The sequence below is a fragment of the Drosophila eugracilis genome, unplaced genomic scaffold, assembly GCF_018153835.1.
Source record: "Drosophila eugracilis isolate 14026-0451.02 unplaced genomic scaffold, ASM1815383v1 contig_2088, whole genome shotgun sequence".
In the NCBI taxonomy this organism is placed as follows: domain Eukaryota; kingdom Metazoa; phylum Arthropoda; class Insecta; order Diptera; family Drosophilidae; genus Drosophila; species Drosophila eugracilis.
The window spans coordinates 5,467,287-5,495,082 of NW_024572964.1; the positions used below are offsets into that span (position 1 = coordinate 5,467,287).

Sequence of the window (27,796 nt, forward strand, 5' to 3'; positions counted from 1 at the left end):
TGCCCTCGCATAAATCACGCATACGCCACGTGGCCCAGCAGTATTCGATACGATAGAAATTGGATTGGTATTGGATTGAATTGGCGTGGTTGGAACTCTCTCGAGTGGAGCCAGTCGGTGTGGGGTGGATAAGTGGAAAGTCGTTGGTGCTCTATTAATTTTAGCACTGTCACTTGCCACGGCTGCTCTTGTATTAATGGACCTCAAAAGCAATTTGAGATGAACTATTACAAATGTCTGGGATGGAATAGAGGAGAAAAAGAAGCGAGAACAAGGCTAAAGCTTCGTGAAAACTGCTTTCTAGCTTAAATAGTGCAATATTTTAAAGGGTAATTACTAGTTTTTAGAGCTAGATTTCTTCTTATTTTGATTTCCACGAAAATGCAAGGAAAAACGATTAGTTCATAAGCTGCAATCAAGAGGAAACCCCCCTCTAAACACTGCTAAAATGGAGCTATCTTCCTTCGTTTGACACATTTGAGCAAACAAAATTAAATCAAAATCTGCCCACCCCCTGCTTGACACTCATCTGCCCCGCGTGGCTCATAAAGCGATGCAAAAACCCAGAGCAAAACGACATCAAATATGCCAGCTTCAAATGGGCAGAAGAAGCTGCAATCTGTGCAGATCTGTGTATATATAACTGGTTTCTATAGCAGATTGCATCTGGAGAGCGGAGAACGGAGAACGGATAGCGGCAGGGACAGATAGATGGATGGATGGATGGATGCGAATGATTTATGCACAAACTCTAATTAAACTGTTGACTCAGGCAAATGAAACATGCGGTGATGTGTTATTAACACCAAAAGCACTTAAAATGTTTAAATAGCAATTTTCCCAGAGACCAGATACCCAGAGCATCCGCCTCGACCAATTTATGCTGCTGCCTCCCCATAATTACAATAACCACATGCGAATGGAATGGTTTGGATGACATGTCAAATAGAAGGCAGGCAGAAGAGGACAGGCCAGGACAGATAGCATGAATAATCTAAGGCCATAAAGTGGAATTTTGCCAGGTCTTAAGCTGTGTTTAATTAAACGATTTTAATTTGCCGATAATGGTGTAAGGAAATTTTAAATTTTCCAACCCCAATTCTCGAACTGGACTGGCAGGGACAAGCAGGCGTAAAAGTCGGGTAAACTTTTGCGTATTACGTATACGTCATGTTGTAATGAAACGGCAGCCTGGCTTTTTACTTCATCCTGTCCTTCATTTTCAGCCTTCCATATAACCTCTTGTTCCCTTCGTCAGCATCATCATGATCATCATCATCATTCCATTTGTCCATCCATCCATCCTCCTTGGCTGCCTCTGATTATATTGAATGGAGCGCAAATTGCGAACAGGCTGAAGTCGGCAAAGCCATTGCAGCCATACAACTTATTCATGAAAAACGAAATGAAATTAATTGCAAATATGAAAACTTTATTAAGCGAATTTATAGCTGCACAGAGAAGAGAAGCAGAGCAGTCCAGCTTTCAGCTTTACTTTAACCGAATGGCAATGGTACGTTTGTACAGGTTTTCGGGTCCATCAAGTTGTGAGCGAGAATTCCCCCATAAAAGCCGAGGCCAAGACATAAAACCGAAAGTAAATTCTGCTTTATGATTTAAACTAATCATTTCGGTAAGCCTGAAAATTCACCAAAAAGGGGTTGAACACAGTCTGTGACGTCAGAAGAATATAAAAAAAAATTACACATTATATTGTTGCTGGCTCAGGATTTTCATGACAATGGAGATAACGTTTTAATGGAAAACTGACAGAAGGTTATGGACCTTGGGTGAATAAGAGATGCAAATTGGCAGGGGTAGTAATGATGTCTTTGGTTTATGGAAAACTGGGGATTAATATTAGAAACCAAGACTTTCAGACTGTTTATAAGTTTTCCTGAACTTTAAGGTAAGGCTAAAAAGTTTTATAATAAAGAAAAAATAGTTTAAATAAGGAATTTTGGTATTTTTCAGTTTCTCTTATTTAGTAAGACTGATTCAGTTGACAAATTAGATTCAATTTCTGGGCAATTAAGCTAAAAACAATCAGTGGAAGCCAAGCAACATCTCAGCCATCGTAAACTTTGCAATGCAAAAGATAAAACGATCCATAAGATAGATAACAGACCATAAGATATGGCAGTGGTGGTAACATTTGTCGCTGTCCTCGATTCCCAAAAGCCACCAAGTGAGATGGCCAAGTTGCTAGTTGACTTCTGTTGACCTTAATTACACCCCAAATGCATGCGACATGCAGCAGCAGCAGCAACAGCAGCAGCAGCAGCAGTGGCAACAGCAGCGAGTGTTGTTTTGTTGAATCGGGGACATGGGACATCGGGGTCAGTCAGTCAGTCAGTTTGCGCTATGACATGCGAAAAATGCAGTTAATTAGCTATGAAGGACCCATGTCACCCCGTACAGCAACCAAATAGAGCGAAAACTAAAAGAAAAAAAGAAATGAAAGCAACAAGAATGCCCGCAATACGAAAAGCAACAACAAAACGCGAAAATTTATGTGCTTTCAATTCAATTGCAGTTTTCGTCATCGATTGAGGAAACTCGCGAACCTCCCTGCTGGCTCGTTTTGAAATATGCCAAAAACACTCTCACACACACACACTCACACAATGGCGGCCATAAAAATTCACTCAATGGCAATTAAGCCTGACTATCGCCAAACAAAACCGTACCAAATCAACCGGAGTCCGAGCCAAGCCATCGGCCAGGAAAAGCCCCCGAAAAACCCCCTGGAAAACCCCAGCAAAAAAAAAAAACTGAAAACTGAAAACCGTTGATGACAACGTCGACATCGCGGCATTATGACTTTTGGCCTTAAGCCAGGGATATCGAACGGCGGTAACCGAAACCGAGGCTAACCAGCAAAAATCAGCCAAGCAGTCAGTTTAGTTTAGTTTTTTTTTTCTATTTCTTCTTTTTTTTTTTGGTAGAGGGTGGTGCAGCAAATGTGGCATAATGAAGCAAACCAGTTGCAATAAGAGCGCCAAAAAGCATAACCAAAAATGGCCAAGGTATTGGGAAGTAACATTCTGTGAATGGGAATCAAAAATAAATATTAAAAAAAAAAGAAAAATAATTTTGGAAAATATATTAAAAGTACTAAGTACTCTGATCATTTTTGTTTAACTTAAAAAAATTAAAATGTTTCTGAGAACATCCTTCGATCCAAACTCTATCAAATAATGCAGCTTGCCGTTGCTGTAAGCCAAAAGACATTCAAGGTAAGCTAAGGGCAGGCTGACTAGCTGGCTGGCTTTCAGGTTTCAGGATGGCAGGATGGCAGGATGGCAGGCAGCTGCTTGGCACTGGCCAATTGGCCGTGGTCACGCCAAATCGCCAAATGGCCAACTGGAGAAGATGCCCACACATACACAAATACAAGCCGACCAGAGTAGACCATAACAGCGACCCAGAGGAGAACGCTTTTTGAGTTGGCCACATGGTCAGCGTTTGGCCTGAAACGATAAAATATCGCAAATCTATGAAGTGGCTCGCCTTCCATCGCTTTTCCCCCTCCCGCCACACTTTTTCTTTTTTGGGGTACTTGTGAAAATGAAATTGAAAAAAATTGCATTGACGCCATAAATCAAATGGTTATGTGTCAAAGCATCATCATCGTAGTGTGTGGCTGCTTAGTTCTTTTAAAACGAGTAGTAGAGTGGGTTAGTTAGATGGTGGGATGTGGGAGTGGCTGGCAGTCTATGAAAGGGGGTTTTTAAATTGCTGATTTATCGAAGAGCTTGTCGAGAAGGTAGAAGGCATTAAAGTATAATTTTAAAAGTCAAAGGATAAGTTCTGAATGGTAGTTGTCTGTGGTGGAACTTACTTAGCTTACTTTTTATACTAACTAATATCTACTTTTACTATCAGTTAGAAACTAACCATCCTCCACATGCTTTAAGCTTGCCCTGAAATAGTATCCATCAAATCACATTAATGTTAATTTCTGCACAAATTACATTAAATGTCTAACAGCAGTCAACGATTTCCACATCGCCGGACATTTGACATTCAGAATAGTAAAATTGCATGCTCTTTAGTTTGGATTTCTGCAAGTGAATTTATCAATTTGCTGCCTTGATTTCTGTATAAATTTTGCATAAATAGTATTTCCACATTTTCATAATTGATAATTGCAAGCGATTTACATTTGCTGCAAGTGAATTAAGCCAAACGAGCTGGACACACACATGGAAATTGTTTAAATATGCAAAGAGCAAAAAGTTTCCCCCAGAGCAGCACAACTTGTTGCACTCAAAGGCAGCGGAAGAGTGAGTGAAAAATTTGTTATGTGCATATATGAAAATTGTTCCATCAACAGTAAACTGTTTGAAAAGAAAGCTGAACAAAAACAAAAAAAAAAACTGAATGGAAAAATGCACTTGCCGTTGGCTGGATTAAATGCAAATTAAATGGCCAATACTAAAAAAGTGGATATAATCGCCCTGTCAGCCGAAAGAAATTGAACTGAACTTTTCGCCTTAACTCAAACTCACTCTCTCTCTCTGTCTCTGTCTCTGGAGGACCATTAAAATTGTTGAGAAAGGAAAAACATTTATTAGCTACATTAAGAGACACAAGGCAACTACTTATGGGGGGCACTCAGGACAAGTTTTAACTAAAACTCGAACAATGCGCCCGTTAAGTGACCTCTTTATGCCCCGTAACTGTAAACGTAATCTCGGCCAATTGTGATAACAACAATCAGCTACAGCTACCAGCCAAGTGGACCATAAAAAAGTAACCAGCAGCGCGGCAGAGAGGCTCTTAAAAAGCAGCAGTAGCAGCGGGCAAAAGCTGCGAAACGGGCGGAAAAGAAAAGGAAAATTTCAAATGAAGCGCATTGCATTTATCCAGTTCTCGAGCTCTCAACGAGATGCTTAAAGGATTACAATTGCACCGAACAGGACACAAAACGAGAGCTGGAGATGAGCTGACTTACGCACAAAGGAGAAGAAGCAAGAGAAACTTTGCCACCGGGCAATGGGAAAACTCTTTTCCAAATAAGATGAATTCGTACACAAGGGGAAAAATCGGAATAAAAGCATTGAAATGTTTTTAAGATTTAAATTTTGTAATCATATCTTCGATTATTCCAAATAAAGAATACTTTTAATAGCTAAAACTACAAAAAATAAATATATTATATGTTAAATATTATTTCTCTCTGTGCACACTTAAAAGTGAAACGCTAAGGAGCATCATAAACTCCTCGTTATGGAGCTTTCTTCTTGTAAAACCAAACTAGAAATTAAATTAAGCCAAGAAGCAGCTTCAAACTTAGCAATTGCTGGGCAATGTCCTTTCATATTTCCCAGCTCGGATCGCAACTAATCAAAAAGTGACAGGACAACAACAACACAAATACACACACACACAGGCAAAGCCCCTGACCATGGCAACCGACTGACGACAAGTGACAACCACATGGCATTGACCAGGCCCAGAAGCCTCCGTCCACGCCCCGCAGTTGGCCTTAACCGCCGTCACTAATTTGCTAACATTTAACAGCAATGGCAGCTACATCAGCACAGCCAAAGCGACAGCGAACGTGAAACAACAATTGCCGTAGCCAGGCGAAATGCATCAACATTGCAGTCGGCTCAAATTGTAATGCAGCTGATGAATTAGCAGCTTCCCGGCCCAAAAACGAAGGTTGGTTGGAAGGAGGGGGTGGCGTGGCAAATTGGTTATGGAATGAGCAGCAAATATGCAACAATTATGGATGCAATAAGAGCTAGCGAATTGTTGTAATTAGGCAAAGGTTTCAATGCGCAGAGCAGTAACAAACATATAGCGTATACGCCATATATGCCCGGGTAACAAGGCTTAATAAACGAGGAAAAATGATTGACAAATGGCAGCAGCACTTGTAGGCCATTAACTAATTATCATTGGGTTGAAAGTGCTTAATGTTTGTATAAAGTTTGTGATATCCATCACATATTTTAAGATTTGAACTTTGATTAAAGAAAATCAAAATATTTTCACTCTTATTTTTGATTTTTGAGACCCAAATCCAAACCAATCCAATGGGAAATTAAAGAAATATTGTTTCCATATGCAGAACATGAATAACTATGACAATACCCATAGAAGCCAGCCCTAATTAACCACAATCCAATCCAATCCAATGTCCAACCAGTCCAGCAGCTGTAACCCCCAGCTAACCAGACCAACATTTCACATCAACTGCTCATTTTGTGGACTTTCAAATTGGATCTCGTTGTGAATCGGATGCTGTCCATGACTCTCTTTATAAATTTGCATAATTTTATTTTACATGCATTGAATTTAATGCAGGCAAAAGGCAACAGAAGCAACAGCATCAACAAAAATCAACATCTGGAACAAAGATAAATTTTTGGGGGGAATTTTTGGCGACCGACCTTCGGGTTTTTCGGCCATGTCAGGGACTTTTGGCCCCCACAACGTGTTACGTTTTATTAAGCAGCCCATTTCCGGACATAGTCAGGACAAACATGGAAATTGTATTTCTAAAATAAATGCAAATTGATCAACATTCCGGCCAAGTTCAACGGTTCAATTAAAACCGAAAATCCCATTTTATGTTAAAGGTAAAATGAAAGAACGATGTCATAGTGGGTTAATGCATTGCCGAACATCAAGCATAATTGATTTTTTGGTGAGTGTGCAAATGAGTTATGAGGCTTAAATCAACGTGGCCAAAAACAATGCGGCCAAGGAACATTAAAGAAAACACTTGCAAACAAAAGTCAACAGCATAAACAAGGCTCGAAAATGTGGGGAAAGCTGGCACTGGGTGGTTAAATCTCAAGCGCACTTAGCACTGTTAAAGGAAGAGCTGGGTAAAGCAGGGCAGGGAAGTAGTAAGAGAAGTTTAAGGGGGGATCATAACACCTTAAGGGCTCAAGTCTAGTTTAAGCAAATAAAAAGGAAACAAATTTCTTATATTTTATATTCATATTTATGGAACTTTTTCTACTTTATTGAGCAATTGCTCTAAGATCTTTAGGTTTGACCTATTTATATATTAACCATGAGTATAAAAAATACTAAATGGATTCTTTTACTAATTTTAATCATGAAATATCTGAAACTACGCCCATGCTGCCTAGAAAGTTCAGAGGGAGGAGCCGCGTTAAATGCACTTACTTCAAAGCGCCAAAAGCAACAAAAGAGCCAACGAGTTGAGCCAAAAAGTGTGGCCAAGTCTCACACACACTTAGTTAGACGCACACACACAATCGCAGTCACACTAACTTACACACACACACATACACACACTTAGAGGCAACAAGGGAAACCACTTAAAAGTAAAGGCAAAAGCCATCCATGTAAATTTCTTTAACTTTTCTCCTTTTTCCATTTCAGTTTGTTTTTTTTTCATTTTTTTTTTCTCCCATCATATTTATTTAACATATTTCGCACAGACTGAGTGTGAGTGTGTGTGGCGCGCCCCTAAATTAAATGCCGCCCCGTGTCCTTGTGTACATTTCATGCAATTGGATTACATGGCACTGCTTTCCATTTTTCTTTATGCTCTCTCCTTGTAGAAATCTCGTTCTGTTTCTTTTTGCGCCTGGCCTTTTGTACAATTTCATTATTTCATTTTGCGAGAAAAGGAAAATGTTTTTCCACTGGATTTTCTCCTCGTTAGAGTGCAAATTTCATAGTAACATTGCCAGTAAAGAGGTTTTTCCACTTTTTGTTAGGGTTTTAAGGAGATTGAGAAAGGTAATAAAGGTTAACAAGTTAATAACTCAAAAAACTATTATAAATTAGCAATAACAATTTAATTTATTTTAATTTAAATCTAATAATAACTATTGTTACTCATTAATTTGATATTTTGTTAGCATATCAAAAGTATGCATCATTGAGTGCATTTTCTGAGCATACCTAAGCACATTATTTATTTAGTTCAATTATTAATTACTGGTTGAGTGGAGGGAAAATGAGAAAATTGTCCACTCAGCACAATTTATGCTTCAGCGAGCCCACGGACTTTTCCAGGTGATGGGGAAAATTCCAAATAATAATTGAACAGAATGACAAAACATTGAAGTGGCCACTTTGTTTGTTTGTTGGTTTTTTTTTTCTCATGTCTGGCAAATTTTCTCCTTATTCGCATTCTTCATTCAAAAATGTAATTAAAAGCGAACAGAATGAAACTTCTCCCTCTATCTCGTTAAATAAAAACTTTATTAGATAATTTATGACATTTTGCGCCGCGGGTAAAACTATGTAAGAGTCCAAAAAGAAGATGGAGAAAGAGGAAGGTCCTGTGTTGGGTGGACCTAGTCAAGATGCTGAGGCATCCTTCGCGTCCTTATCTGCTCTCTCTCTCAAAAAAATTCAATTAAATGCTGAAGTGCCAAGCAGCACGCACACAGGCGCACTGATGTCACCGCAAACACATTCATTGGGCCTGGGTGTGAGTGCGCTTCCTTTTTTTGGTACCAAGGACATGGCCCATCCGCCTGAAATCCGCCAGCTACCCATAATGCTGCTTAAGGTTAAGGAATTTAATTACCTTGCGGTTTGCTCGCATAACTTTCGAAAAAGAGAGTGAGTGAGCTGCAAAGTAGCAGAAAATTCTGGCCTATTTTCATTGCATTATCCTTCGCACAGACACATTGACACCTAGCCCTCACTTATACAACCTCGCTGCTCCACCCTCCCTTTCAGCCTCTTATTCGTTTTAAGAAAATTTACATTTTGTGTGGGCCAGAAATATTTATTTCTCTGCTAGACGGCTATAACGAACCAACTTTGGCCATCTAATAAATCTTGACACATTTTTGTGCTGCATACTTTGGTAATAAAGATATTACAAGAAAGTAACTAGAATTTGGAAAATTCAAAGATTATAAATAAATTGACTAAATTTATTTCGATATAGTCATCTCCCCGCTTCCTCCTACTTTTGACAGCAAATATGCCAAGAGAAACGCATTAGTCTATCTCTTTTTAAGTTTCAAAACCTTTCTCTTTCCCACATTTTTGGCAATCGCTCAAAATGATGTTTGCAAATGTAACCAAGAAAAGGCGAACCGCCAGTCCGTCTTCACAGGAAGTTTTGCAATGGCCTTTTCCCCTCGAAATTTTCCTTCACATTGCCTGGCAAATTGGTTGATAACAATTGAGAGCAGAAGCTGTGAGAGCTTCAGTCACAGGAAAAAGGATGAAAACCACCAAACCAAACGCAAGTCAAGCCGAGCCAAGCCAACCAAATAAACCATTCAAAATCAAACTAACTAAGTTTTAAGTGGGATGGGGGAAAGGGCACGTGCCAAAAGTGCCAAAGTCGTTTGCCTGAAGATGCTGCTCAAAAAGCACAGTTAGCGCTAAAAGAATTTTCCCACCAAACTATTGCATGTCAAACATTTGCATCCAGGAGGATGACGAACCCAGAACGTATGAGAGAATGTTCAAACTTTGTTTCGTTTAGTTTCGATGTGGTATAAATCCTTGAGCTTTGAACTTTTTTTCCACTGGGCAAAATTACACATACAAAAAAGAAAAGTTGTTAATAACAATTCGGAAAAAATAAAGGAAAAGTTGAAAGCTGCGCATCGAACAAAAAAATAAAAAGGGGAAAACAAAATTTGAGTTTGTTGTGAAAAATGTGCTACAAGCTAAGCTCATTTATCACAATGATGAAGTTGCCAAAAGTGAGGGAGTTGGCCGAAGGGATGAGTTTGGGGCCATGTCATGGCGAAACAGCATTCGATATTCATGCTTTTACTTTAATCATAAACCGGGACACATACAGGCACTTCAAAAATGTAAAATAAGTCGCCCCAGTCAATGTTTTGTTCGCCAACGGATCACTCCTCCTCCACTCCCCCTTGAACTACCATTCCCGTTCAATTTGATTGCAGTTCTCAACTTTAGCAACGTTGATGACTTTGTTTTTGTCAACGTCATGACTGTCATGCAGAACGTGTTCCAGTTCATGTTCCACTCCACTCTCATGTTGTGTAACAGATTTTGCCTCTTTGAGGCTATATATTTATTGTTTCCCAACTCGCAAATACTTCGAGTGGAGCGGAAGTGCTCGGTTAAGATTGCTGCCAGCTGCTTATTGGCATTAAAGGCGGTCTGTTTGAGTTATGGCTTTCATGTGCGTCTCAAGGTGCTTGACTGCACATTAAGTTTAAGATATATAGAAGTTTGGTAGTAGATAGAGAGAACTTAAATAATAATAAAGAAATGCCAAAAGTTGTTCAACTTTTCTTCAATACTTTAACCTACTATACAAACTTCTCTCTGCATATAAATTAAACATATATCTAAAAAATCAATAAAATCAATCGTCATGCATAATCTTAGCATACAAATAGACATGCTGATAAAGTCTCTTTTGATATGACAGAATACAAAAATGATAAACAATTTCAATGATATTTTTCTCTGCCTCGTTTGACACAAAACCTCTACCCACTAAAAGCTTATATACAAAATAATCTGTGACCTCATTTTATATATAAGCAAAAGGATTCAAAACAACATTTGCTGATATGCAAATAAGTGAAAAAACAATCCATTAATCGAAGGCAATTAGAGTCTGCGGCAAATGTCACTTTGATAACCTCTGAGCCATGGCACTGCCCCTCGACACATTTTTGGTCATATTAATCCGCATCCGGATTGCGGCAGTGGACAAGAAACACACAGAGAGAGAACACAAACACAAAAAACCGTTCCACATTTCAATTTGATGACCCGATGACCTCGCTTTAGTGGGCGTGGCTGTGTGGGTGTGTGTGTGTGTGTGGTCATTGTTTGCCACATTGACGGGTTAAAGGCCTTAAAGTCAACAGTCAAGGCCTTATCACTGAGTCGAGCTGGCGAGGATGCGAGGAAGGCCACATAGCATTTTAAAGGATACCGCATCCTTTTGTGGCTGCTAAGCTTTACAAATTTGTTATTAAGATGTTTAACCCAAAAAAAGAGCGCCTTACATGAGTGTGTGGTAAAAACACAAACAACAAAAATCGTATAAAAAATGGTCACAAATAAATGAGCAAATAAATAACAAGTTGCCCCAGAAAGTCTTTTGTTAGACTGGTCATACAGGAAGATCTGGCGACTCGAAGGATGGCGAAGGGATGGTAAATTCTGCCCTCCAGGTATGTTTCGTTGTCTGGTGCGTGATAAGCACTCGAGAATGCCGCTCCCGGGCAAGCAATTTAAGCAATGGAAGGACTTACACACACTCACACCATGGCAGTTTGTCACTGTCCTTCGGAATATACACATATCGCCAAAAACTAATTTCATCAAATGCGAGTTGACTGGTCACAATAAATTGAATGTTGATGGGAAGCAAATCAGGCCGAAATGTAAGGCAAATGGTTTACCTGAATATTGAATAATAGGGTTTTGGGGGAAATTACTAGATGGGTATCCTTTTTGTAATTAATTTATAAAATTTCGTTCATTTCACCTGGTTAACATCCTTGATTATTGATTTTTATTTTCAATTTTAGTTGCCTTTCTGTAAATTTTTCAATTTTGTGCTTTCACCAACTCTGGTCATTTTTTTTTAAATTACTATATAACCATCTGTGACCAAGCCCATGCAGCCCGAAAGTAGGATACGCCCACAAATGTTTCCACTTGCCAGCATACATAATTAAATCAAATATATACACGCCCACGCAGGTAGAAATACTGGCGGCGGCACATATGTTACGCATACGCAGCGTTGAACACTTAAAAATGCTGGTCACTGGTGGTTAGCAATTGCGTGGCTAAACCATAAATCACACGGCCTGTACAATGCCAACACCTGACAACCTGGCAACTTGTAGGGTTTAAAATGGCTGAAATCAGAGTGGTAATATAGAATTTAGCCATCGGCGGGACAGCCCTTGAGCAAATGCACTAATTTCCACCTTTGGCATGCATTCTGATATATCAACTGAAAACTATCTGCGGGGGGTTGTGTAAGTGGGAGGACACTGTTTGTTGTTGTTTGCCTTCGGCGGCGTCATTAGCATCAAAGTAAATTTACGTTTATAAATTAGCCCAAGGGCGAAACGAACTGAATGGCGGCCATAATTCAGCCAAATCATATGAGCAGAGGCAGAGAGAGAGGGAGAGGCAGAGGGAGATAGAGATGGAGACAATAAATGAGATGGTGGTGGAGCGGGGGGGCGGGTAATCCGGGGAAAGACCTGAATGTATGCAAAATACTTCACCGTAATTCCTTCCCTCTCACTGCACTTAACGAAAATTATTTGACCAAAAGTGATACATTTTTCTAGATATTTTAGCATATTAAATATTAAAGTTAAATATATTAAAAGTTCACTTTTAAAAGACAAACAAAAGTTAAGAAAACTACGAATAGAAAAGTTCGAGAAAAGTTCCAGCCAAAAGCTAGAAATAGCTCACATCAATATTTAATCTGTTTTATAATAAGAACTCGAGTGGCATAGATAAGAAGATATAAATAAGTGGTCAAGAGAAATAGCCAAAGATAATAAAAAAGACTTGTATGTATAAATTAATTTCATTCGTTTGTATCTGGAATGAACATAAAAGCTGCTTCTTTTAAGTATCTATTCGCGTCGCCCTCTCATCAAGCAGTCGTGGCCGAGCGGTTAAGGCGTCTGACTAGAAATCAGATTCCCTCTGGGAGCGTAGGTTCGAATCCTACCGGCTGCGATAGATAGAACTTTTTTTTCTTCTATTTTTTTGAGTTCGATGGAAATTTGACAAATTATTTTCTGTTTCAGAATTACACTTTGCCTTAATACTTTTCCCTCAGTGCACCCCACTAGCTTGTTCGTTGGCACAACTTATGCAAATTGCGACTCTTTGGCTTGGTCTTTGTCAAGCTAAGAAGTTGCATACCAGCAACTTGCTAGAGCTCATAGTTTCCCCTTCTTTGAAAGACTACATAATATATATGTATATTGCCAAACACATATACATATATATATATCAGAAAATTGCATGTTTCAGTGCAATGAAAACAAATCGCAAAATTACCATAATCAAAGCATAAAAGGGATTTCTGTTTTATTCTTAGTCACCCGCACAGCTTCCTTCTCTTAGCCTGTTGCCTGGCTCTCTTCCTCTTCGCTTTCCTTTAGCCAAGACAAAAGAAACAAACCTCTTTTCCTACTTGGTTACTTTCTTTTTGTTTTTTTTTTTTTGAAAGTTGTCGACCAAGTTTGCTCAACGAAATATTTTAAAGTAATTGGCCTCGTTTGTTGGCTGCACGGGATGCGAGCTGCTAGCTGCTAGCTGGTATCTGCAAGAGCAAATTGAATTTCGAAATAGATCTATTTGAGTTTGGTAATTGGTGCGGGGTTCCCCTACGAATTGTTTTTGACAAGTTTTTAGCTCGTACTTTATTGCGGTCCTTCGTCCTTACGCTCTATAGAATACGAGTGTAATTGAGACGAGGCGCCAAAAGAAAGTGTCAGAAATAAAAGTCTCAAAATAAAAAAGCTAAAAAAGGAAATGAGACTGCTTTTTGAAGCTTGGACAGCATTGCTAAATATTAACTCGAGAAAGGCAAGTTTCTTATTACTTAATTTTGAAATAATTGTAATTAAATTTAAAGCTTAAGTTTAATTAATTGTTTTAGCTTGTTAATTAACTTAACTTTTTGGAAAGAGCTAATGCAAATTGACCAAAGAAGAGTTAACTAAGGGGTGTGGCCTTAGTTGATTGGCCAATCGGAACGGACCAATTAGATGGGATCCAATCAAAATTGGCCAGCAAGGAGGAGTCAACTAGAGTTGGCCAATCAGCAATGGGCAAAGGTGTCATTTGAATAGCAAATTTGTATTTCATGAATAAATTAATAACATTATAAGAAGATAATCTTTTTTACAAGCAGCTAATTTGTTGGTAGGCAAGAATAAGCATGTGTAAAAATGTGTAAATCCTCCTGGGTGGAATGTGATCTTTATAAGCTTAACTTCATCACTCATCAGAAGTGACTTCTTCCGATCCTCTCTCCACTCTATTAACTTTAGTGATCTGATCAACAAGATACAATCCATTCTATAAACAAACACAAAAGGAGAACTATAACGACACAGGCCTGGATTTCAGATGCTAATAAACCTTTTTAAAGAATCTTTTTTTACTAAAAACCAAAACTATAGCAATAAAAACTATTAAAATATCAGCCACTTACCCCTCCTTTTCTAAGAGCTTTTACTTTCGAACAAGCTTTTGCTGTTAGATGATTCTTGAATGGTTTTTGACTTGGCTAAGTACAAACTACCATAAAACTGACAGCCAGTTGAGTAAAATTCAAATTGTCAAATAATATAGAAAAAATGCTATAACAGAGCAATTAAATTGGATAAATAATATCAAAAAGTTGTCATAATAAAACTTATCATTGCAATAATGTAACTAATCAGACCTTTTATTCATTGGTTTTATTTTTTTTTCTTTTATTTTCTTTTATAAAATTACTAGAGTACAAAAATTTTGTGCTAAAAAACTAGGTTTACAATTTTGTTGCTAATTTACAAAGGGCCTAAGTGAAGTTAAAAGTTAACCAACTGGAAGACAACAATTGATTGGACACGAAACATAAGTACAATACATACTAAAGGACTATGGACGTAAGATATGTACCAGCTAGGAACACACAAGTTATACGAGACAAGACAAGACACTAATTACAGGATCTAAAACAATTATTGCTTTCCAGTTTTGTTTTTGTTGTTTTTTTCTAAATGGATGGAGGTGGGTTCTGCGTACAAATTCGATTGGGTTCTACGGGTTGTAAGAAACCTGCTCCTCAGCGTTTACCACGCCCACTTGGGAGAGACCTTGTCAAAGTTCCACTCATCGGGATGTCCCTGATGGCCACCGCCCTCCTCCACGGGACTCATTTGTGACCACTTAAAGGGTCCACTGCCAATCTTTCGCATGGCAATGGCCCTCATATCATTTCGCACAGGTCGCCTCTCAGTAATGAGTTCCATTTCCGCCAGACTGTCTGCATCCTCGATGCTCACGCTGAGACGTTCATCACCCATGGAGGCGGCAGGTGGTGCACTGCCATCCTTACCCTCATCCTCCTCCAAAGCCCTTGGCTGGACATGTTGGAATCGCAAGAAGACAGGTCCCGCAAAGGCATGGAAATCGGTGCTACCCAATCGGGCGTTGTAGGAGAACAATTTTAGATCTATGTTGCCATAGGCAATCGACTCCTGGCTGCCCAGCAGATCGCCACGGAAACCATGTGTCCGCAGATACTTGTCCACCGCCGAAAGACTGGTCAACTCCTCCTCATCGGCCGCCGTCAGCTGCTTATCCTCGCTGTAGTTCACACCGCTCAACTCCAGGATATTCTTATAGTACGGCACTCCATTGGCCAGCCAAGATGAGTTGCCAGACACCAGAAATCCTTGAGTCACATCCTTCTTGGTCATCATTCCTGGCAACTGCTCGGCAATCCATACCATATCCTTCAGCTGATCGTGACGCTGTTGGATGGCTGTCCTATCCTTCTCATTGACCGTCACAGCAGCATCGTCATGCTTGTCATCACCTTCCAGGGCATTATATAGATTATCCTGGACCTTCATCTTGTTCAGATCCACGGTGATCCATTGCTTGGCTCCGGTGATGGGATGCCTGGCCATTGCAGTGGCCCAGGTCTGACGATTCTGCGAGATCCGATTGGCAGCCATGACACGAGCCACCAAGGGCACCATCTTTTTGGGATCCACCGTTTTCCATAGCTGCAGATTCTCGTTCTTGATGCCAACGCCTCCTACGATCGAATGCAGGTGACGTCCCTTGATGGTGTAGAAGTCATCAGTGGAACCAAGAATACCAGGATAACCAGTGAAGGTAATATCCACTCCGGGAACTGTGTTACTCCTCAACTTTGGTGAGAAATGGTAATGGAACTTGTAGCGTTTCTGGATCCTCAACATGGAGGAATAACTCCCTGCCGTGCTGTGTCCAAAAAGCAACTGAAGTGTATCATCTTGCTGGACAATCTTCGTCAACATGGAAGCGCTTGGCAAGAAGAAGTTCTTTGGCTGATCGGTTCCTGATTCCTCAGTGTGTTCCGTATTATTGGGCAGCACATAGTTCTCGTAGTAAATCTTCAGATCCTGAATATCGGCTGCGGCGTTCATCAGCAGGAAATCGGAAAATGGTATCTCCTCCTCCAAATCGGAACGAGCTCGAGTTGCTCCGCGCTTGTAACCAGTTTCCAGTCCCTCCAACTGGGTGATAAACAAATGCAATTGATGCCAATAGTGATCATTCTCAGCCTTTTCAGTCTGCCTCTTCAAGCGATCGTAGTTGGAGGTCAAGAGCTCCCTCAGCCAGCCGCAGAACTTCTGGGTGCTTTCATCTCGCTCACAGGAAGAGGAAATGGTACTGGAAATGTTAAAATATATATTAAAATCTTTAAGTTTAGAAAGTATATTAGCTTAACTTACTTTGACCACTGATTGTAGATGTTCCTCCAGGTCAGCGAACCCTCTAGCATGCCAGCTGCATAGGCCTGAACCCAATCTGGATATGTTCTTTGTGTCTCCACCTCGATTTGAGCCCAACTAGAAAATAAAAATATAAATTAATTTATAATTTAAAGCTTAAGGATCATAAAATCTTATTTAAAGAAGAACTAACACCTACCCATTCTCATAAACCGAATCCTTGTAGCAAATCCTGCCAACACCCGTGGGAATGTTGACCAGATCGTTCTGCTGCTTCCAGTTTTCAATTTGGAAGCCAACCTGCTTCGTCCACAGAGCAGTAGCACAGTAGGTGCCATCATACTCCGGCCGCTCCATGTAGCCAATGAAGAAGGCTCCGATGACCAAGAGACCAGCACCGATTAAGATGTAGGTCCCTATCCGCGTTTTTTGCCACGATGCACCAACGACTTTCAACATTGTGCCGGCCGTTTTGAAGCTGCTACGATTCGAAAAAGAAAGATGTTTCCGCAAAAATCGATCCAAGAATCAGTATTCCAAATTTAAGATTCCCTTTTTTTCTGATAGATTTTATCCCAAATAATTGTGATCGGCACGAGCCGCGTAGGAGTGTCCAAGACGTTGGGCAATCAGGTGGCCAGTGTGCAGGTGGTTCTGTGGTTGGATGGTGCAGGTGCTGGAGGAGCAGAAGGTGCTGATCTTGGTGGCCACGCTGTTGAGCGCCTTGGCCGAGTGGTTCATGGGTGTTGCGCTGCTTTCAAGCAGAGATTCCAACGGTATCCAGATAGTTATTTATACTAACTATTGACTTTAAATGATTTCGGTGGTGGTTTAGCGATGAATTTCTATTTTGTTTTTATGGAACTTGGCTATGTCTTTTGAGGTTCAAGTTGTATCCCTGTAAAATCAAAATTCAAATTGATATATTATAAACTAAGCAAAAACATCGATCATATATCAAGAGATATGACGTCTTGATGGAATATTTATTTATGCCATCAAACAGCCATTCATCAGTGTAAATATTTACTCAATAACTAACAAAAATAAACAAAAACTTCCATGATTTTTCCTTTCATTACTGAATGCTCATTAAATATAATAACCTGTACCGGAATCTTCCAATGATACGCCATTGAACCATTTTCCATTTTCATTTTACACACTTTCCCTGAAGATCTGATAATCGCCAAAAAAATGTTTATTCTACACTTTCGCTACTTTTGGCTAAAGGAAATTCCTTTCCAGAGAGGGAGAGGTAAACAAATTTAAGCATTTGTAAAACTAATAAATTAATTTTATGGCTAGAAAAGTACTCGAGTGCCTAAATTGCTTTATGGCCAAAACAGCAGCCAGAGAAATTTTAAGAGTGTGCTAAAAAAGATAAGCAGGTGCTCACCTGTTACCTATTTTGCAGATCTCAAACAAAAATCTACTCGTACATAATAAAAATAAGCCTCTAAAATAGAAACAGTGGAAAACTTTCAATCAGTTTATTTAGCTTGTCTTGAGGTTTGTCCTTAGTTAATTAATAAACAGAATTATGATTACAAAAACCAAATTGCCTTTTGCAATTACAATTTCAAAGCCAATGCCAGAAGTTTATTGCTCAATCTGTGATGTAAATTGAAAATTCTATTCAGAAATTCCAAACTAAATCTGTATACTAAACGGTGGGTAAACAATATGATTGTGTACATTCGGCACGTGGAGAACAAATTCCACAACTCGTATCAAAAGTATCGGAAAATTGTGTTTTCTTTGCAAATTTTTTGAACAAATCTGGTTGGTATTAACATCAATCAGTCAGCAGGCTCATATAATTAAACATTTATATCGAATGTGCTGTATTCCTAGATTGTTTTCCCTGATTGTATACTAAATGTATTCTATAATTCCGATGGTCTTAATGTTATAAACGCAAATATTTATGGCAACAAAATTAGATTAGTATTTGACTTGAATTTATTAACAATTCTCACCTTTTGTTTCCCGGGTCCAGGAAGCTGCAATATCACAAGTCAACCCATTTGAAGAACTGCAAGAAAAAGATATAAATTTTTTGTTTAGTTTAATTCTGGAATATCTATATTTAAAAGGCGCCTTTAACTTAAACATTTTAACAGACTTTCGGTCAACGTTTTATTAATTCGTTTTGTTGTTTATTTATTCAAATGATGGCAAGTCTCGTGATTTGTCTGATTTCTGCCGACATATAATCGTATATATATATAGCATATATAGCGAAAGGAGTCTGGGGAGTCTTTGTTTATTTTGGCTTCGATTGGACATCGCTGAGCAGGCGCACGCGCTTATTATTATTGGCTTATTTGTCATAAAATGTTGATCATGGCAATTACTGGATATACGATATGATATATGAACGCTAATTGGCTGGTGGTCTTTGTTGGAGTACTGGAAGTTCGTAATTGATTTCTTGGAAAGCTTATATGGGTTTCACATTGACCTATCAATGACTATATCCATATTCTAATGATCTTATCTAGTAATTACTCGTAGTGGTAGTTGTCATAGCCCTTAATCGTTTTAATCTTGATTAATAATCTTGGAATTTTTTTATATGGCAAAGCACTTAATTGATATGGCATACGACGAGGTTTTAATGAAGTATGAAAGTTATGCCATTGAGTTGTTAAAGAAACAGCAATAATTCCATTTCCAAGTATTTAACTGAGATGTCAGGCTGGCTTTTTAGTTGCTTTTTTTTGTTATGACAACTTTAATAACTTGGCAACTACATACTTTAAGCATTGCTTGATATATTTTCAACACTTTCTAACTAAAATAAATTAACTTCCAAGCAAATCATTCTAATTTACCTGCTTGGAAACCCCTAAATAAAGTAAGTTTTCTGGAACTGTGACTAATCAGTGGGCGTGCAACTGAACACATTGACGTTCAAGGCTTAAAGTAAACAATTAAATTGCAAATACGTAAAAAAAATCACAAGTAGCAAAGGAAATTATTTCATTTCACTCATTTCCATTTCAGTTCGATGTGAAAATAAACAGCCAGCAAGCTGAAAGAGAAAAGAGTCAGCCTCAAGACATCAATCGATGCCATCAATGAAAAAAGTTTATATTTTTAAACATATTAAAGGTAATCCATAGCAGAACTTAATTGACTTGCCCTCCTGGAAGGCTGCAACCCTCAACCAGGCTGTCAATAAATGTATATCAATTAACTGACAAGTTCGAAGAAAACTTCAACTGACGTAGGGAATTAACAGAATGTCGGGAAGGCTAAAAACAAACTTAGGCTCTAAAATAGATCCCACTGACGTCTTTGCAGCGCATTTAACTCACTTAACTCGATTAACGCTATTATCATTATCACTAAGCAAACAAAGTTGTTTTGTTTTTCTTTTTTTTTAGAAACATATAAAGTATATATCTTTATATACATACGCTACTGAACTAGATAGTGACACTGTTTTCATAGCCCTGACAAAATTATCATATGTATTTACAGCCGTTTTGTCAGTTGATCAATCAAACTTTAGTCAGGGGTAAATAATTTACACATGCCAGACCCAAATCGGGCTTAACTTTCGCTGTCGCCAAGTGAAAAAATATTGATAAGATTGTCAGCATATTTATTAGCTAAATATTTAGATATGCATGTCTAGCTTTTGGCATATTAAGAACGTAAGTTCAATCAGCAGAACTCTATATAGTTCAGTCCGATAAGATAAATCATAAAGTCTAGCCATTTACTGGAAAAAACCCCAGCCCGTAATGATTTTAAAAGTGATAAATACACATTAATATGAAATTTAAGAACTCATCAAGTTAATAGCTACTAGAAAATATTTCCAACCCACATTGATTCTTAAATTTATGAACAAAATAAACACACGAAATCAACCCACATACTCCATAATATACTTTTTAATAAAAACAAAAAAAAAATCGCAAAAATATTCCAAAAATTTCTTAAAACCTTTAAAAATGTTGTATATTATTTCCAATTATTTGCTTGATTAATATTGATTTTCCATTGGTAATGGAAACTTTTGATGGCTAGACGTATTTTCTATTGTTCATTCATTTGGAATAGACAAGCTAAGTAAACACTTGTAGCGAACCTACAAGCTCTGCAATAAATATATTTGCCCAACAAATTCATAATCTTTTGGGGGAAATTTTAAACGCCACATGTGGCATTATGTAGAAACTAGAGGGGGGGCCATGGATTTTTAAACGTGCCACGTGAGTGATCCAGGAAATAATTCCAAGAGAAATGCTTAAGTTTATGGGAATCGCTCAATTTACTACCTTCAATGAATGCCCACGAACCGTCTACGTTGCATTATTTTCGTCGGGTTGACATTCGATTGAGGTAATGCGAAAACTGCTAACTTGGCCGATGCCACGCGCCGCTATCCAGTTGACAACGCCTCCGATTTTGATAAGCCCCATGTCCATGTCCGAGCCAAAAGTCTGGAGTGAGTGTCGTGTAAACTGAGAGGCCTGGGCAACTAAGTTGGAAGTCAGCACATCAAATGCGCCTGTTTTGTAATGCCAGACAGCGCCGCACTGCGGAAGGCATACACTGAGCGAAAATTTATATGAAATTTAAGTTAAGATATTAAGTCTTTAAGTTGTAAGCTTGAAATTAATGTTTTTAAGGAATATTTTCATTAAACTTCTTTCTGCAGTTTTAAGAGGCTTATACCTTTGATCATACTTATATTTAAATATAATTTTCCTCAGTGCAGATACTTTATCTTTTGTGGGGATTGCACATTTTCAAAATGGAGCCCTTGTCCAGTGTTTAGACTACTGACAGACAGACAGACAAAACACCAAGCGCCGCGTCGCGACGTCTGAGACTGGGGGAGATCTAAAGATCCGGACAGAATTTCTATGGTCCACACGTGGACGAGACAGGTTATTCAATATGAGAATAAGAAGAATTTACTGTGATCGTCTGGACTGAGCGTTGACAAGGCATTTCATTAGATACTACAACTCAGCTGATCGGATTCAACACGCTCCAATCGAATGATAATCGAGATGCTAACGACTCATCCAGCTGATTGCAACTGAGCTGTGAATGATACGCTTAGTCTGCTGACTTAATCAGATTAAAAATGGCAAGAAATGTATGTATTTTAAATTAGCTAGGGGCTGGTGCGGAAAATTCTTAATTAGTATATGCTAATACGTAGGGAATGAAATCGGCATAGAAGAATAGAATGTTAATAATTTGCGATCACTGCGAATTCGTGAATAATCAGGCATATTAAAAGCGATTTCATTGTCCCCAATGGTTGTGTATTCACTTTGGGTTCCCAGGAGAGGAAAACGATTTATCGAACCAATGATATAAGTTAATGATATAACTTCCTGTGAATATTACACTCTTTTCAAAGGTTTGGCTTTATATAAGGTCCTCATTATATGGCAGCTAATTTATTAAGCTTTCTAGGAGGTTTTTGATTTATTTTGATATTTTACTTAATTCCCAAATTGTTTTCCCTTTCCCGATGCGTAGTTCATTGTCATTGTCTAAATGTCAATGGCAACAAAATCTAAACATTATATTATAATTCTTGAAAGCTTTCTAAGATTAATCAGTTCACTAATTCTGATGCAACAGTAACCGGTTATTATACAAAATCCCACGGCTGATAAGTTCGTTTACCTTTTTCGAGAAGTCACTTACCAAAATCTATTTTGCTTTCAAATTAACTGCAATTATCTGGAAATTTGTTCAGACTGCGACTTAATTTGTGTTAAAATTGTTTTTAATGCCTCGTAAACCGGAAAAATCTGCACTGAATAAGTATCTCAAAGATACAGCGGAATCTCCTTTGCGTCAAACTCTTAGCCCGATCGCTTCTGTTTCTGTTTTGGATCGTGTGAATGCCTTGACGTTGCCACCGAAACTGGCGATGATTTTTCAACATTCGGCTTTTTGTCTTTCGGGTCTCGGGTTTTTCTAGCCACTCGACGAAGGCGGGAAAATCGTGCGAAAATTTTCATACCCGCTAGCCGAAAAGTTCACGGGTATGTGGTATTCCTTATGAAGGTGGCCATTTCCTATCTTATTTGATAAGTCAGAGAAATTACCTTGATCTTCTTAATTAAATGAATTAGTAAGATGTCATAGTACTTCTATATTTTAAGGCTTGACACTAGCGATTATCACAGTTGGTTCTAAATATAGGTCTTAATATGAAATGGAAATTTTTGAGGAATTTATATGACTTTTTATAAATTGCTTTAGCTGTCAATATATAGATTATATATTGAAATGCTGGGAAATTCCCCCGATTTATATGCAGATTAAATTCAATATTTTCGATTTATGAAAACAAAATTAGGATAATCATAGAACTGAGTATTTAAAAGTTGGGAAAACCCGCTAGATCTTCTTCTTGCAACGCCTCGTCTTTTGGCGTTCAAAATTTCTATTGAACTTGGCCGCCATTTTAGAGGAAGAGGTTCGGTTTTGTTTGGTTCACTTCGGATTGACAGGTGTTATATGCTCTATATAAACAGCCATGCAGCGCTATATCTGCCGAAGAAGTGCAATCGGAGGTCGGAGAACGTGAGGTCTTGGGTTAAAGTTTTCTTTGGTCAGATTTATTTATGGCCTTTATGGCTGATTTATTTGCGCATTATGCACTTGTCCATGCAAGCTGCTAACTGACAGGCAATCGAGTTTCCGCTTGGCTACAGTTTTACAATTGAAATTGACATTTAATTGAGCCGCTTGGCAGTGCGCAATTGAAAATGGTTTTCCCATGAAAATTGTAGAGCACTCAGCTTCATCTCTCTCTCACTCGCTGTCTGCTTTTCCATCTCTTTCGAGGCTTTCTAGTGCATTTCACTTTCTTCGCTCAACAAATTGATAAGAGTCTGTTTTTTGGGGTCAATCAAAAATTCTTCTTGACGGGGCTTGCTCTCAATTGAAATGAATTGAAATGGCGACAAGTTTGCTTCAGCATAAAATACACAGACATTTACATAACTAGAGGGTAAATCGAATGGCGGGGGATAACCTTGATTAATCTTGATCTCTTTGTATTTCGCTAAGCAATTTTATTGACAATTGTCGGTCAATATCAAAGCTCTTGGTGAGCTGTATGTAAGAGTAAAGGGAACTTAGAAGAAGAGCCTAAACAGCCTGTTAATGTATTGCCTCTTTATTCATACTGATTCATCTCTCTCTTCTTTCCTGTTCTTCTTCTTGGGGTGTCTGCATTCCAGGCACGGCCTCTCATACAGTCTTTATTCTATAAATTGAAGTTTCTCCAAATATTACTGTAATATTATTATAGGTTATATGTTCTTAGCTGTGAAATGAAAACCTTTTAAAACTCTTCCAATAAGGAATATAATGAAAGAAAAGCGTTCTTTTATATTTGTATGTTCTAAAAGCTTAGTTATAGTTATAGAGTCTCCACTGTATACCAAGCCAGTAAGGACAAGAACCTCAAGGATTTTGACCTCATTTGTCTGGGGCTGTGGGAATATGAGAATGTAAGCAGGAGATGCCAGTCCGCCGGGCAACTTCTCGGAAAGACCTGCCCCCTTCTATCTTTAATAGTTTTTATTGCCTTTTATTTGTTTTTTCAAGACGAAGAGACTGGAAAGAACATTCATTGAAAAACGCCGCGCCTGCGCAGTGGAACAGAGACGAAAACTTGTTGCTAGGCAGCAAAAATTTACCCCTGGCTCCTCGGCGATCGTTTCTTTTTTTTTAAGGTAATTTGAGGCGTTTTTTTAATGTTTTTTTTTCTTGGAGTTTGTATTCTAGGCCATTGGCTTTTAAGGTTGAACTCTTACTTTTGTTTAAGCGAACCAAAACGTACTTGTACGCAAGGTTTTCATATTGCCGAGGTTTACTTTTCAATGAACTTGTTTTAAACTTTGCTTATTGGCTAAAACGAACTGTTCAGGGATGAAGCTGGAACTAAACTGACACAGATTTTGATGGGTTTGGAGTAGCCAGATCTGATCTCGTGCAAAAAGTTTTATCTCGAGAAGATAATGTTGATGTTTTCAGCGGAAAAGGCACTAAAACGGTCGGACAATCTACGTAAATACGTCAAGAACGATGTATTTTTGGCTGCCCTATGTCTGTCTTTTTATATGACATGTTTATTTGGCAAACTTCTACTAGAAGTTCAGCAAATAGATCGCGTGGATAACTGTTTACTAGGTCTTAACCCATGTCAACGATCTGCCCGACACTCATGTGATCTGCTACAACAATTCCGTTACGATTCTGATACCATTTATATATAATTTTTGTTATTTAATGGATGACTCAACTTGTGGGTAAAGTCTAGCCGATAAGCGATAGCGAAGTCATTCGCGGAACTTAATCAGTGGTTTTGAAGAGACCACATGTGCTAAATATAGGCGACGCCATGGGTATTTCCCCTATGAACTTAGATAAGAGTGCTGGGCTAATGAAATTATTATGAAAGATCATTAAAAATCGCATATAATTTATAACTTTTTAAAGAAATCCTGTTCCGGAAACTATAAAAAATTAATGCTGAAAAGCTCTTAACATGGCGATAAGAGTTTGTGCATTAAAAATATTTTGAAAATTAATGAGAAATATATATGAGAAAAAACGACAAAACAACTTAATAAAAAAACAAATTCTTTAAAAACGACAATTTAATGGCGCTCTACATTTTAATTTTAGAATGAGAAATATTTTGAAAACTAGACATTTTATTTTGGACAACATAAAACTGAAAAATTATTTAAAATTTTCCCACAGAGATTTGAAATATATTTTTTGATGTCTCACACTATCTATTTTTAATAAACTCGTATGATCAAAAGTCAATAAAATCAAGAAGTGTGAAGTGCAAAGTGTTAGTCATTTGAATTACTTACTAATTAAAAGTATGAATTGCATTTTTTAGCTTGAAAATACTTTTGTAAGAGGTAACTTTTTCTTTTTTCAACTGTATTAAAATGGAAAACCTCTGAGACAGCACCCTATGGTGGTTAAACAAAAGTCACTCAAAGGACAGCCACCCCTATTACGTCTCATCTCTCAATCCCCCATACCTAAACACACCTCGTCCTTCCCATTGATTGACAACAAAAAAAAAAACCCAGTCAATCGCAATATGTTGACCCTATTTTTGTCGGTAAACAGATATTGCGACGCGTTCCTGATTTTTTGCCATGGCATTTCGAGGTCAATAATGATACAATGGAACTGTTTCGACTAACAGTTAACACTTAACACCCGAGAGTTCAGCACTCTTCTACCGATTCGGTTTCAGAATGAGATCGAGAGCGAGGACAACTCACCGGAAAATTGAAATGGCTCGTGACTCAGGCAAATTCCGCGGTGACAGATGAGAGAAATTCGCAGGGGTGTTGATATGATTGAGGGGCACTATTTGTTGGATCGCTTTTAGCCACTGCGAAATTTAGCTTTAACACGATTTTGCTATATAGTCACACAACGCTTTCGTGTTAATTATCCATGAAGGGCTACATTGGAAACGCACTGAGTTGGGTGTATAAAAATTTTTCCGGATTTCACTCTCTATAAAGATTGGTTTATTAGCGGCTCTTGAGAACAACACGCACGTTTATTTCGATTAAAAAAAAGTTGTGTCACTTCAGATCATTGAAATGTTTGGTATTATTGTTGCTATGCGGCTTATTTGAAATATCAGCGGCAAGTAACTAATTATACAGCGTGGTCGGATATATGTAATGTGCTGTTTGAGTGTTTTTTTATGGGAGAGTTTTTTAGAACGCGAGAACGTGGCGTTTTTCTTTTATTTTATATTATTTAAACTGAGCGTCAGACGATACTCTTTATTTCTTGTTTGTAGTACGTATTTTTAGCGTCGGCAATTGCACATTCAAGTGAAATTGAAAAGATAACAACGAAATAAAAACTCGAGTTCAACACGAAACACAGATCACAGGGAATTAAAAACGATTTTCCTTCCGTTTCGACGATGCGCACCGGAGAGACTGATATTGTGGGCCTGCGGACGAAGAGTTTTACGATCGGCCTGTCTGACTTACTGGGTTTTCACTCAACTCGGTGGAAGAGGGCGGTTATCGACTCGGTCTGTCCGCAGAAAGTGCGAGAGCAACCACTCAACTACACTACACAACAAAAACGCTCTACATTTTTAATTATTTTGAGAATGTCAAGCATAAAGATAAGGTAATGATAATAATGTAGGTGTTACAACATTTAATTTATGAAATAAAATATGATAGTAATAGAAACAAATATTTTAGTCTTAGTATTTTACTTAACAATGTCTAACCTAAAGAGTTCGTTTCAGTTTTTGGCAAATATCTTCTTATAAGAAATGTAATCTCATTTCCCTTGTAGCTTAGTGTTTAAATTCCATTTTCCACTCAATTGTCAGCCGGCGAGTGAGTAATCTCACCTTGCTCGCGATAGCTCTCCCTAATTTTTTTTACTCCGATCTTTTCGACCTGGCAACGGAATTCTCTCTCGCACTTGGCGAATTGATTTCATGTGCATATGTAAATTGAACAGTTATTCGTGACGTCTTACGGCTATTCAGCTATCGGTTTTTCGAATGGAACTCCGCCCCTCAAAGCGCAACTCTCTGCCAAATGGGCAAACAAAACGTGCGGCGATAAGAGCCAAAGTGATATGGCGGAAATGCTTTCATCCAGATTAATTTGGGTACCCTAAAATACAGGTGACAGGCGTAGAAATTCGCACAAAGTCGTGGATAAATAGGAGGAAATTGTACAGTTTGGACTTCTTATCGCAGACTTACCTGAACAAACAATCGCATCCCCTGCAGGTGGGATGAGTAATCCGTTATCGAAATAACACCTGAACGGAAGGCATTTTAACGAAACGAATGGCTGGCAGTTGAACAAAATAAAATTAAGAAGACTTGAAGGACTTGTAATTTATGAAATTATTATTTATGGCTCGATCTCGAGAATTTGCTCGGGATTATCAGCACATTTTCTGCTTTCGCATTCTTCGGCTTATTTCCATTTTTAATCGCCAGAAACCCAGATTTTAACATTCTTTAAAATCCAAATACCCGTTGTGTTTCAGAACCTTTTTCCGAGATATTTCGAATTAGAATTTTGCCACATGACTGTCAGCTGGTTCCATAGTGTAGCGGTTATCACGTCTGCTTTACACGCAGAAGGTCTCCGGTTCGATCCCGGATGGAACCAGAAGGAAAGTAAATTTTTTTTAAATTTGTTTTTTAACAAAACTTTTTTACTTTTCCGAAACTATACGAAATTTCAACAAAAACTGTAACTATTTAACGCTTAAAGCAAAAGTATTAGTATAAACGTTCTTTAAAT

At 38.2% G+C, this 27,796-nt stretch overlaps 2 protein-coding genes and 2 non-coding genes across 6 annotated transcripts; 2 read left to right on the forward strand and 2 right to left on the reverse strand.

Annotated features, from left to right (window-relative positions):
• The first annotated feature begins 12,599 nt into the window (after positions 1–12,599).
• On the forward strand, positions 12,600–12,681 carry Trnas-aga. Its single transcript has one exon. It is a non-coding gene; the product is annotated as a tRNA-Ser (tRNA).
• A 1,724-nt stretch (positions 12,682–14,405) lies between these two features.
• On the reverse strand, positions 14,406–16,912 carry LOC121529663 (putative phospholipase B-like lamina ancestor). Its single transcript, XM_041817933.1, has 3 exons — positions 16,651–16,912; positions 16,452–16,568; positions 14,406–16,389 (listed from the first exon to the last, which is right to left on the reverse strand). Exons 1-3 carry the CDS (start codon positions 16,908–16,910, stop codon positions 14,796–14,798), a joined length of 1,971 nt encoding a protein of 656 aa, XP_041673867.1. The 5' UTR covers positions 16,911–16,912; the 3' UTR covers positions 14,406–14,795.
• A 103-nt stretch (positions 16,913–17,015) lies between these two features.
• LOC108108014 lies at positions 17,016–26,463 on the reverse strand. Of its 3 annotated transcripts, none has more exons than XM_017215869.2 (3): positions 25,769–26,463; positions 18,434–18,489; positions 17,016–17,349 (listed from the first exon to the last, which is right to left on the reverse strand). In XM_017215869.2, the coding sequence occupies exon 3, from the start codon at positions 17,190–17,192 to the stop codon at positions 17,022–17,024; it is 171 nt and encodes a 56-aa protein (XP_017071358.2). In that variant the 5' UTR covers positions 17,193–17,349; positions 18,434–18,489; positions 25,769–26,463; the 3' UTR covers positions 17,016–17,021. The 3 variants fall into 3 exon arrangements, with proteins under 3 accessions (XP_017071358.2, XP_041673868.1, XP_017071359.2); XM_041817934.1 differs by lacking the exon at positions 25,769–26,463 and adding an exon at positions 24,272–24,850; XM_017215870.2 differs by lacking the exon at positions 25,769–26,463 and adding an exon at positions 22,143–22,376.
• Positions 26,464–27,588: 1,125 nt separating this feature from the next.
• Positions 27,589–27,661, forward strand: Trnav-uac. The gene has a single exon. It is a non-coding gene; the product is annotated as a tRNA-Val (tRNA).
• Positions 27,662–27,796: the final 135 nt, after the last annotated feature.

Coding starts and splice junctions, on each gene's coding strand:
- LOC121529663 (XM_041817933.1), bottom strand. CDS start 16,910: ATGTTGAAAGTCGTTGGTGCATCGTGGCAAAAAACGCGGATAGGGACC. Junction 16,569..16,650: donor GATTCGGTTTATGAGAATGG/GTAGGTGTTAGT, acceptor TTTATTTTCTAG/TTGGGCTCAAATCGAGGTGG. Junction 16,390..16,451: donor ATCTACAATCAGTGGTCAAA/GTAAGTTAAGCT, acceptor TAACATTTCCAG/TACCATTTCCTCTTCCTGTG.
- LOC108108014 (XM_017215869.2), bottom strand. CDS start 17,192: ATGAACCACTCGGCCAAGGCGCTCAACAGCGTGGCCACCAAGATCAGC.